The 13174-nt window shown below is 35.3% G+C and overlaps 1 protein-coding gene across 4 annotated transcripts in view; it reads left to right on the forward strand.

Moving 5' to 3' along the window:
• Positions 1-13174, forward strand: part of camsap2a (calmodulin regulated spectrin-associated protein family, member 2a) — a 40505-nt gene that overhangs the window by 6526 nt on the left and 20805 nt on the right. For all 4 annotated transcript variants that reach the window (XM_044129704.1, XM_044129705.1, XM_044129706.1 and 1 more), the window contains exons 3-4: positions 9908-10069; positions 11745-11828. In XM_044129704.1, the coding sequence (XP_043985639.1) occupies positions 9908-10069; positions 11745-11828 (246 nt within the window). The remainder of the gene's footprint in view (positions 1-9907; positions 10070-11744; positions 11829-13174) is intronic.

A 13174-nucleotide genomic window follows, 5' to 3' on the forward strand; every position in this document is an offset into this window, starting at 1 on the left:
CGCTTATATAAACTAGCTCTGGATTGCTCCTAAGATTACTGAAGCAGGTCAGAAACAGTGGCTACCATTTAATATAATAGCAATCTGATCTGCTCTGCAGCTCTGGTGGTTAATTGTTTTGCTCAAAGGCACCTCTGTACCTCAATTATCACTGATCATATCCACCTATAGCCTTAGGAAATTAGCATCACAAAGGAGCAAGTTGTTAATTCACACTACATGATACATACTGATGGAAATTATTCTACTTACTAGTGATATGATAAATTTGGGCATCACTTTGAGTCAATGAGTCACTTTAAATGCTTGTTTATCCATCACTTCTAAATGTAATACATACACCTCAGAATGTTTTGTAAGGAAGTAAATTCAACATCGTTGCAATACACTGAGTGTCAGGGAGTGAGATTGCATTGAGATGGCATTTCTTCAAAAAAGCTGAACAGTTTAAATCATAACTTTCAAAACATATCAAGATGGTGATTATATTGAGAGGAAGAGAGTGTAGAAATGTTTGTTCTTTAAAAGAAAGGTATGTTATGTTAGTGACTACTGCTAGTAGTGTAAATTAATTGGTGATGTTTTGCATTGGAGAAGATGGGAAACAATTTATTCTAGATGAATGACAAGAGTTCTTACTGATCTGTAACTATGGAAAAAAATAAAGTTATAAGTTTATTATTTACCAAAGTGGATGGAAATGGTGCATATCCAGGCTATGATTCTTTCTTGTACATAAATCAAACTGGTAGGCTGTGACTGGAGAGCATTAATCAGAGACAAGAGCGTCACTGTAACTAAAGACATGCAGAGATTCACAGCTCAGGTGGGAGAATCTGTTGACAGGATTGTTATTGTACTCGACAAATCTGGTTTATGCAAAAAAAAAGTAATGGACTAAGAGAAAGCGATAAGACAGAGTCCCAACAATAAAACAATGGTGGTAGCCTCATGATGTGGGGTTGCTTGTCACCCCGCAGGTGAGCGGTACTTATCTTTTTTCTGGACTCAATATTAGTTTTTCAGTAACAAGAAACTGCTCCAGAGAAGGACAGAAGGTTAATACAGGGTAGAAAAGACATACAGCCAGAGCTACACTAGTACTGCTCAGGACACTAGTACTACTTAGATGAAAACACAGTATGTTGGTATGGTCCAGTTAAAGTCCATTTTAAATCACATCTGTGGCAAAGGTTGACAAATGTTGTTTACAAATTCTATTCATTCAGTCTGAGCTTTTTCAAAAAGAAAAATGGACAAAAATTTCACTCTTGATGTGAATACCAGCAGTCATACTTAAAAGACTGTCATTTAAAAAAAAATGTGATTCTGCATAGTATGATTTAACTTGACAGAATGTAAAACATTCAAGGATTTTACTTGTTCAAGACCGTTTATGTACTTCAGCCATAATTACACTTTAATGTCAAAAAAATTTGATCAAATAATTCAGAAACTTGCAATCAAAAATGAAATGAAGGATTTATTTCTAACATACCATGCTTTAAATGGTATGTTAGAAATACCATATAATGGTACATTATTGTATCCAGCAACAGCAGCAACAGTAGTTTTCAGGAAGACTTGTTGGTTAATTTTTTTTTCAGCTATATGATGTAACAGATGTGAATCTTACACACAGCTGCTTTATTCATTTTAAGCATGGGACATTTAAAACCGAGTCATCTGAGTAAGTAATTAACTCACCATATGTGGACCCAATATTAGTTTTTCAGCTATGCAGTGATATACTGTCTCCTGTTTAGCTTGGATGAATTTGGAGAGTTAATTTCCTCCTATTATTTTACCTCCTTTTTCTCTGCCTCCATCACAACCCCTATTGGGCTGGCGCTTTCGTTTCCATGGTTACACTCCCGTAGGTTGAGGGTTGCTTTCGTGTGTGGTGGTGGATGCAAGAGTGGGGGTGCTTGTGCCTGCATATGTTGTATTCAGCGCGATGAGCTTGTATGTTCTGCATGCATTTGAACATGTCTGCTGTGTGTGTGTGTGCGCGTGTGTGTGTGTGTGTAGTAGGGACTGTAGTGTTGTTGAAAGGCTGTGAAAGGGAGAATGCTGAAATGTTGGCTTCATCCAACCAGGCAGATGGCATTTCTAAGACTCTGTATCTCACTATGATACCCCTCCTTACACACACATTCATATGCAGAACTAAGGAAAGCTCTTGTGGGGACCAAGCTGAACATCGACTTTACACAACTGTGTTACAATAGCGGTGCCCATAGTGACTTATGCATAGCATTCTGAAACTTCCTTCTAATGTGACTGAAAAATAAATACAAGTGAATTCAATTTAGTTTGATTTTAATAATCTATTACCAAACAGTGAGAAGCTAAACAGAAAGGTCTAACTGATGACCAGTCAAGTTATTTCTGTCTGCTTCTGGCTTAATCATAGTAAATACATTTGGAAAATGTCATAAATGACTCCCAGGCTGTGAGTAAAATATGGCTGGATCATCAGCAGTGAGGATATCTTTTTCCAAGAGAGCTGAATCTCTGTGTAGATGAGAGCATAAAACAAACACTCCCAAGATCTTATGTCCAGATTGTTTCAATCTTCTCTTTAATTGTTTGCATTATTTTGTTCGGATAAAATTTTTTAAATGCTTACACAGTATGTCCGTTTATAGTTTTTAAAGGTATACTTTCTCTTCTGCTCTGTTTTTCTTGTGCATCTTTTTTTTTTTTTTCTGGTATTTCCAGCATACCATATGAGAAGGCTGGTTGCCTAGATTTTGCTCTACAGAAAGGATATCTGGAGATGGTGTTATGAATGTGTGATTAATCTATCATGTCAGGGTTGAACCTTGAATCAAACTAAACAAGTCACAATGATGAAACAGGAAACTGTTCTTGTATGACCTTCATAATTTTGGAATATTTGTAAAAGTGTGTGACCGTGTGTAATGTACTCTTGTACGTTATTGTATCCAAAGCTTTATAGTGATCACAAATATGTTGCAATTTCTGCCCTAATAAAGCAGGAATAATTAGCCCTAGATTGTTTTAATCACTTCATTTATTTAATAGAATCATACCAGTGAAATATCCATCTGTATTTTAAAATCTCTTTATTTTCAGTAGTAGTAGTAGTACAAGCATTTCTTGCACACAGTTAATTCCTGGTTGTAAAAAGTCTGTTTAAACTTCAAATTTTGACCTGTTTCACTAAAATGTTTCACCTTCTGATTACTTTAGCCATACTTTAAGCCTATTAAGCATTCTTAAATCTCCTTAGAGTTTAAAGAAGGGATTTTATGACTAATTTCTCACCCTCTGCTGTTATTGCAAGCTGTGGATTACAGGGATGTAATGCAGCAGTAATGATTATTTATTTAAAATATTACCTGTGCCTGATTTGGTAGCTTTCTTTGTTCTCTGCTAACAAACACTAAATGAGCATTTGAGACAGAAGATGTGTAGCTAGATGATATATGATGTGATTTTTGTGATGTGATATTTCACTTCACCACTAATATGTTCCTTGAAAGTCTATATGTCAGATTTCTATGCCTCCATCATCAGTTTTAACGTTACTCAAAGACACTGAAGAGACCATAAAGATGTTTTCTGATCTTTATTGTTGTGAACTTGTCTTAGTCCAGAGTTAGATGTATTTTAAAAAAGCTAATGAAATCAAGATTACATTTTCCCTCTTCCTGACAGAAGAGTGGCGATCATGCCGCAGAAAATACGGTTGCCCTCCTTTACTGATTCATGCTGAACAAACAAAGGCAGCAGAGAAAGCTCCTAGAGAGGGATTTTTAAATAGCATGCTATACAGCACTTTGAAGTTTAATTTGAACTACCCCATTAGGTTCTACAGCTACTTTGATTAAAATGAGGTTTATTACATATAAGCACTGTGTTATTTCTATCTGCATGCAATATTTTTTCAAACCAGAGTCCTCTTTCAGCACATACTTGAGGGTCAGCAGTGGCTAGGATCCCTGATCTAAGGTTAGCTGTGAGGTTTTTACCTAATTGCTAGGCTCTTTTTGGCGCATTTTCAGGGAGAAGGTATGCTGCTCCAAACATTTGATGCCAGACCTCACAGTTGGCATTTTGGAGATGTTAAAATCTGTTTGTGTGAAACTGTGTGTGAGACCACTTTTAATCAAGTTCTCATTTTTGTGGACTACTGAAGACAACCTACCATCTATTCATCTGAAAGTTAAAACCAGTGCGAAATGATCTGAGTAAGGAAAACTGTATATTTTTGATTTAGTTTGGTAATATGAAAAGACATTTATGCTTGAGTATTTTACTCCTTCAGCAAGAGTAAAATGCAGTTAAACCTGCCTACTTGTTGACTGAGCTTGTTCATGTTCATGCTCATGGTTAATCTAGACTTGGATGTTTGATGAAAAATCTTCTCCAGGTGAAAGTTCTTAAATTTGGTACACATTTATAGTATATTTTCACCTTTCTAATTAGATGTCTCTTTATGGATTTTTAAACTTTTTTTGTACATATTTTAAGTCTTCATCCATCTTCTGCCTACCTGCCAATGCATAAATAAAAAGGCAAAGTGCATGTAAAAGGTTAAAACTTTTTTTCCACAGTATAGCATTTTCTATTTTCAGAACATTTTCTGACCTCTGAAGAGAGATACAGCTAAGTGGTTTTCCATGTCCTGCAGAGTACTTACCTGAAATTAGACAGCTTCAGTTTCTTTGCTTTGGCCTAGAACTTTCACAGGAGAACCATACGACTACAGAGCATATTTCAGTATTATTTTGTGCTCAAACTAACTTTAAACCACAGACATATTTTGTGATTGCTTTGTATTGTGAGTTCAAAAGACTTTGTTTAGTGGAGTTTCTTTTCTAAAAATAGTCAATAAAGCCTTGACATGTGGGATTTTCCTGTGTAACTGAGTATTTGTAGTACCTACTAACCTCCAGCTGCATATTTTCTGAAGAAATAAAGTCAGTGTGGTGATTCTAATGGTTTCCTAAAGATAATTTTCTATGCTTTGCCTCATTAGCTGGGAAGATGAATGCATTGCATATTCTCATTATCATCAAAGCCTGCTAGAGGTTCAAAGTACTGACTATGGAGATTTTTGTTGGGTTTACAATGGACACATAATTGTGCAGAAAAATACATTGCAGATACTCTTTAGCAGGTCTCTGTGGTTCACATTTGCAATTTTTTTATGCGATGCTAAGTCAACCTTCTATTAAGGATTAGCCATCATTTTTTTTTTTTTTTTTTCCAGTGCCGTATTAAAGATGAGCGGTATTTACCTTTTTCCTCAGAGAGAATGCTGTGTGGCAGTACAATGTAAACAGGATATCGACCACGAAGCTGCATCTCCTTACCTCCTGGGGAATCGGCTTAATATTTATGGATTCAATTGGCTGAAAAAGCAACAATATATGTGTTTTATTCTATAAAGTATGTTGGTGCATTAGTGGCTGCATGGTTTAAAAGGGATTTTATTACGATTATAGTGATCAAATACCTCACTATATATTTTTATAGTTTTCAGGCAGAATTTTTGATCTTGTCAAAACTAAATCAAACAGCAGCAATCTTTTTAGAATCTTAATAGTACCCCAGGGGACTATTAAGCACTACTAGTGTAGCTCTACTATTAGTGAGCCAGAGCGATCTATTGAAATTTAGCAGAGCAGCTGCAAGTATGTGTAGTTGGTTGAGTTTGATGCTAATCGTTTCTGATAGAAAGCATATGTGCACTGCAAACCTAAAGGTTATAAACTATCATGATATAACAGGGAAAAAATCTCTTCTACAAATGTCAGGGTGGATTTGTTACAACAGCAATAAAGCTTTGGTCTTCCTTCTTTTTCTCCTTTATCCTCCCTACATCCATTCAGTTGCTACTGTCTTTAAATATCTTACTATATTTAATCAGAAGTGGATTCATACTCCCAGGATCCTTTGTCATTTGGTAAACAGTTCTGTATCTGGGACTGTAAATAACCTGAAATATGTTTTTTGGTGCATAAGCATGCCAAAGCTTTTGTGTTCTGCTCGCAAAGACCAATTAGAGAGGCCTTTTCTAAATTTAGATAAATAGCATTAGACATTTGTACTTGTTTTGTTACAGCAGATGCTTTGTTACAGGATTAGGTCATAACTTGGCTAGTTGGCAGCTCCGCTACAGACTAAAAGCAGAAATTGTTGCTATTCTGTAAACAATAAAGTTAACAAATAAGCTTCTTAAAGAGAAAACTATTACTCCATTTACATGAATATCAATCAATCTCAAAACAGCCTTAAAATTCATGAACCAGTATGATATTTTCAAAGTATAATATTGGTTATACTGTTACTCTGCTAAAGTTGTATGAGCAAGAGACTGCATCTATTTTTCAGTGCCGTGTGACTAACCAGAGTCTCAAGATTTAAAAATTTGAGAATTTCTTTTTCACCTTTTCTTATCATTTTACGAAACAAAACAAGTAATTTTTTAATTAGTGATGTGTCAGACAATATTTACTATCACTTGCACACAAATCCGTGAGGGACGATGGAGTCCCTGCCCGAAATTCCATGAAACAGGTGTACGGAGCCTTGTGCCGGAAGCCCTTTGAAAGGCTGTTTACATCGTTTTAAACTGTATGATTGTGAGTGTGAGTGGGAATAAAAATAGCAATAGGTATTTTGTTCCATATAACACAGTAGAAGTGTAACAGGTAAACCTTTTATGGATGCAAACTCGACTAAAAACCAACCTGTTTAGGATTGTATTTGAAACGTAATCAATTACAAATTTACTGATGGAACTTGACTCATTGTCGTGTTTTGATTATTGATTCTATGTTGCATTGTGTTTCTGTGTTTGATTTGATGTAAAGCACTTTGAAATGCCTTGCTGCTGAAATGTGCTATGCAAATAAAATTTGATTGATTTATTGATTGAATGATCACGATATCAACATCTATAGTGTGAGTAGTATTAGGAGCTCCTAATTCTGAAGTAGTGTTTTTACTGTAACACATCTTGCCTCACATTACCCTGACATCATTCAAAATAATTAGAGACTGTGGGTCTGTGGTTTAGTTAAGATTAACTCCCTCTGTTGTCATTTTATATTATCAGACCAAATTACATCCAAATCAATATTGTGATATTACTCAGCAAATGGGCTCCCTTTGAAGGTTCACACTGATCTCTTGGCTTTTCTAAAATTACTGTTGCTTTACATCAAACGTCTTGTTGCGCAAGTGTAGAAAAATTTAGTTTTCAAAAATAGTGATAGTATTTATGTGCCTGTCTGAGTATGCATGTCTCTGGGATTTTGTTTAGCGCTGTTTGGTCAAGCTTAATGAGGGCCAGTAGGAACCAGTTTGGCAGTGTATTATTAAATGTGGTTGTTTTGGTGCTCTGATGCCAAATTACAGATAGAGGAAATGAAACATTACACTAATGAGATTTCATACAGTTAATTCGGTCGGAGCTGCAAATTCTCCATCATTATTGGATCGCTAGACTTTTTGATTCTTTATTTTTAGGGAGAATCTTATGAATATATCTGTATTTTCCAGAATATTTGATCACTTTTTAAAGATAATATATTAATTGTTTTAGGTTGCTAAGACTGTTGTTCATAGAAATTACTGGCTGAGCAAGTTGTGCATTTCAGTCGTACGTTTACAGCTAAATAACAAGGAATGCTAAGTGAAGATGCTAGTATGCTGCAATAATCAAAATACTTGACTGATTCATTCCTTTATTTTTTTCACTCAGGAAGGACTTTTGATTATTGCTGGTCAATAATTTCTACAGAGATAATGCTTAGATAATTATAGGTTTTCATAGTTGTTACTATATGCCAAAGCAATTTATCCAATTTTATTTCAATATGTTATAGTGTGCTGAACAACTAAGACTACATGACCAGGAGTGTGACTATTGCTATGATTCTGGACGCTTTGATTTACAGAGCATATGTATTTAGAGCATTGATCTTTGCCATTTACTGGATTGGAAATGTGATTTGTGTTCAATAAACATTGTGCATTCATAATTTTATGGAAACAGAGACTTTTTTAAGTTTCAAATAGTTTTAGATATCTGAAATTTGTAAAATTTTAGATGAAAGTTGGTAATAATTGTTCCGATTACGTGAAAGGTAATGGACTGGTGACGTCGTCTAGGCGCTAAAGCCATTTCACCAAAGAAAGTGCAAGTTGTGATGATGAACATGTAATCCATCATGTAGCATTGAGACATGAGAAGTCTGCTATGTGTCCATGTCCTGTTAGCAGCGCAGCGACGGTACTCTGGAAATGGTCTCAAAAAGGCCCCTTTATGCTGATAATAGGACACTGTAATTGTTCTAAATGCCTTTCTACAGACACATCATTATGGGGTTTTATGTCTTATAATAAGACTTACTTGAAGTTTATATATGCAGCTGTTTCTTCTCTAGTGTTGGAAACTACTTTTCTATCAATCTTAAAGCATTAAGCTGATGATCCAGGCAATCTTTAGGGGTTTTGAAGATACCTATACATTTCAGTATTTTTACAAAACATTTTACAATGTTTGAGCGATTCTAGTTTTTTTTAAAAAGTAAGGTAGGCAGATACCATCCATATTTTACATAATTAGTGATTAGCTGTTAAAAACATGCAACAAAAACCTGATAGATGTAGCAATATACTTTTGGCACTTTTCAAATAAAAATCAGGGATTTTGCAATAACAAGTGGAGCAATCACATATAATAGATTACACTAATGTTACATGAACTCTGCTGCCCAAAATATGCTTTAATTGGATTCTCGAAGGCCAACAGTCACTCTGAGAAAACTGGGTCTCGTAACAGGGGATGAAAGGGATGGAGACACTTGTTTCCAGGGCAACGGAAACAATGGGTTTAAGCTAAGGATTGTCAGATGTTCATTGGAGAAAAGAGATTTTATTTAAATTTTAATGGTGTTCAATTTGTCAAAACTTTTTAATACTCTGTGAATATGACAAGTCTCAACGCTAGATTATGTTGTAGTAATTATTTTACTGAGGTAAAAATCTGGTCACACTTAAAACACTGATTCATGATTATATCATGATCTGACATAAATTTGTTATAAAAGTATTACTGATTAAACTTTAGCTTTAATAACATAAAGCTACATATTTATTTTTTTTTTCCTCCGAAGAGTTTTTGCGGCGCTAGTGGCTTGTGTTTTTGTGACAGTAGGCAGACAGGAAAGAGGGCGAAGAGAGGGGGGAAGACATGCGGCAAAGGTCATTGGGACCGGGGTCAAACCCGCGACGTCCGCGTCGAGGACTAAGGCCTCCAAACGTGGGGCGTGCTAACCCCGTGCGCCACCACAGCATGCCCCAAAAGCTACATAATTTTAAAGATTAATCAGTAATACTTTTATAACAAATTTATGTCAGATCATGATTTCATGGTTAATGTCCAGTTGTCATAACGAAGATATTTCGAATAATGTCAACTTTGTATTAAAAGTGTCATGATTTACCGAATGGCACTTTATGACAACAGTCAGAAATATTTATGAAGGCTTACTCATGTTCATGACAGGTGTTATGTCATGTTTATGATGGTGTCATGACAGTCTTATTCACAACCCGTAAAATAAAGTGTTACTGAAAAATGTTGTCAAATAACAATTTCATAGCACTATGTTTTTTAATGTCTCTGATTTATTAGGATACACACAATCAAATGCACTAATAATGAATAATGTCCATATTTACTCAATTATGTTTGCCCTTCAGCCATATTGTACACAAGTCAAATATGACACAAGACAAAAAGCCAGACTTTGGACAAATTAAGACACTCCACCATTAATGTGGATAAACTGGACCGGCCCTTAACTGCACATGAACTGTTAGTTTTCACCTGCTAACTGTTGTGCTGTTGTTCTCCCAGGGTGCCCACTTGGCCATGATTGACACTCTGATGATGGCTTACACAGTAGAGATGGTAAATGTGGAGAAGGTAATGGCTTGCACTCATCAGTATTCATCGTGCGACTCTGAGGAGGAAAGGCCATATGATACAGAGGACGCTGTGACCACCTGGATTAACAAGGTTTGGTATTGTTTTTCTGTTGCAGTTAAAGGCTTTAATCCTTTAATTATATTAATTCCAATGTCTAGTATTGTATCTGTTAATGCATACAAATTCCAGGTTACTGTTTGTTTAACAGAAAAAAAAACATTTCTCAATTAAAAACTAAAACTTGTATTAGACTGACTAATGGAACTTAACATAAATATATTACCGTGAGAAAATATTCACACCCTTTAAAATCTTTCACATTTTGTCACATCAGTGTGTAACAACAAACTTCAGAGTATTGGAATTTTATGTGGTAGTCTAACACAAAATACATTATTGTGATTTTTTTTTCTTTTTTTTTTTTTTTTACAGTTTACTGCAAGTCTTTCTGTAAACAGGATTTGCATTGTTTTTATCCTTCGTTGTCTGGTACTGCTAAATAAATTCCAGTCTAAACAATTGTTTTCAGAAGACATCAATTCAATAAACAGCGTCCAGTTGTGTATGATTAAATCTCAGTATAGACACAGATACTCTTTGAGTACCTCTAAAGTTTGCTGAAGGTCATTATGAATAGTGTTGGTGGCTGAACATCTACACTGACAAACAAGTAAAACATTAATCACAGAAGTAGTTTGCAGTATCATAGTAACTCTGGGAGAGTAAGTTTGTCACTCTATTTGTAAAAACTTTGACGCCATGTATTATTTGCATTACTATTGGCAATTATGCACTACTTTATAGTAGCCTATCACGAATTTCAAATAAACAACTTTGAAGGTTGTGTTTGTAAAAGATTATAGAGGTATGAATACATTTGCAAGGCACTGTTGTTACAGCATAAACCTGTCTGTAAAATAACACAGCTTATTATCTATCTAGACTTGTAAGACAGGACTGAGGAACACACAGGGACTCGTTTTAGATGATAAACAAAAGGGCAACATAAATTTGGAGCTTCTAACTGAATCAAACAGGATATGGTCTTATGTCAATCTAAACCAGTTATCTCTACAAATGACATTCACACTGTTGCTTGTGGAAATGGATAACTCAACAAACACTCTGTTCATCTGGCATTTATGATAAAGTGGGTAAACAAAATCAATTTCTCACTAAAAGCCCTCTCAGTGTCCCCTATGAATTTGCAAAAAGTCACTTAATAGCTTGAAAATAAAACATCCTTCTAGTAGTAAAGGAACAATTTCACATTATGCTATTACAACAAATATAACATGACTAGATTTGAACCTGCACTACTTCAAAAACAAATTAGCTGTTAATATATTTCTCCCATCCATATAAATTGCAACATGGTTGCCTTTGCAGGGCTGCATGCACAGATGGCTCACAGATGCACTAGAGCAGAATCCAGTCAGACTCTGACTACATTCTTCTAGCAGCAGCTCTGGAGGGCGTCCAGATCTGGGCTTCAAACACACTCAGAGCAGACAAAGGGTTACAGGAGGTGTGGTCATGGTCTCTCGCTAGAAAGGCATATGGCTCCCTGTTGAAATACTCACTACTTCCACAACCTGCAGTTTGTAGCACACTGAATTAAAACACGTAAAATCAAATCCTTTGTGTTTTGCAATGTAAAACCATCATTGTTTAATTTATTTAACCAATTGAAGCTGCCTTTTACACTCTCAAAGATGTTGTTTCTTTATTTGATAATAGAGTATTATTTTTCCTCCCCCATTAGGTAAATGAGTATCTGAAAGATGTTGTTGCTCAGGAACAGAAGAAGAAGGAGACACAGAGTGCTGAGCAGACTGGGAGTCCTAGGGTGGGTGTTTTCTTTTGACTTTTCTCATCTAGCTGTAACACATCACACGCTGCATATACTGTACACAGTGTGATGGACACATTCAATTGAGTTGAGTGAAATTCTTGGCTCCAAGTAATGGATTTTCCACAGCATTTCTCTATGACTGGCACTTATTTTCCCCAGACCTCTGTGTTACTACAGTATTTCAGACAAGTTTCTTGACTGCGTGAAGCTGTTTAAACTCAGCCAGCATCAGAAAAATTCTCAGTCAGATATTTTTGTTTCACTGTTTGTTTAATGAATATCAAACTGAGAGATTACATATTAAAGGCATTGATGTTTACCCACTCCTCTTTTGAATCTTTGTCAGAGGGTCAGGATGCTCCAGACTAATTAGATAAGGATTTTTCCGCAGTCACAGATTGCTATGTAACTTTCTCCAGAATCAGCACTTATTTTTTGTACTCTTAAGACATGGAGGTGATGCCTATGTGTTTTTATGTATAACTGAAATAGTCTCTGTATTCTGCCTGTTTGAGTCTGTTTACCGAAACAGTTTCTTACCCATTGAGTCATAATGTCATAATGAGCGTTTCATTCTTTAGATAAAAACATGCATTGACAGAAATGTGCACAAAAAGTTGTATTGCATTTGATGTTCATACAGATTTCAATTGTATGCTGTTCTAAAAGCACTATTCTCTAGTTTGCAAAACAATAACGGTAAATAAGAAAATAAAGAAGTTTTAAAAAAGTTTAGCAAAATATATATTCAGGTGATTGATCAATTGAAACAGCTATAATTAAAGCATTTTTTACGGTCCACATCATTTGGATAACTGAAACAATGTGATGGAAATAGACAATTTAGGCATAGTCAAAAACAGTTTCTTTCATATTCATTTCTATCTTTATTGCAGTGAATACCACAACAGATGATAAAATTTAAGTTCAAATTATATTGCATGCAAGAACTATGTTGTTTTTTTATTGTTTCCATGACCGATGAGTGATGCAAATGTACTCCTCTGTAAAATTGGATCCAAGTTTCTCTTCATAGTGCAGCTGTTTGTAAGGTTTTGACTCATTCAGTAATACATACAGCCGGTGTCTGATTTTATGGCACCTTTATCATAGCAATTTATTATCCAGTAGCAATAAAACTGGATCATCGTTTGCTACTGAAGGAGGAATGGATGTACTTAGTATTTTTATGGCTCCACTTTGTTTTAGCATCTGTGATGCATTTATTATTATGCAGCAGTGAGGAGGAGAGTTCCAAACAACCTGTCAGAGAGAGGAAGAGGAGGTGAATAATGTCACTCATGGACTCACCTTCATGTTTATCCTTCATGCCTTGTCTA

The sequence above is a fragment of the Gambusia affinis genome, linkage group LG10, assembly GCF_019740435.1.
Source record: "Gambusia affinis linkage group LG10, SWU_Gaff_1.0, whole genome shotgun sequence".
Lineage (NCBI taxonomy): Eukaryota > Metazoa > Chordata > Actinopteri > Cyprinodontiformes > Poeciliidae > Gambusia > Gambusia affinis.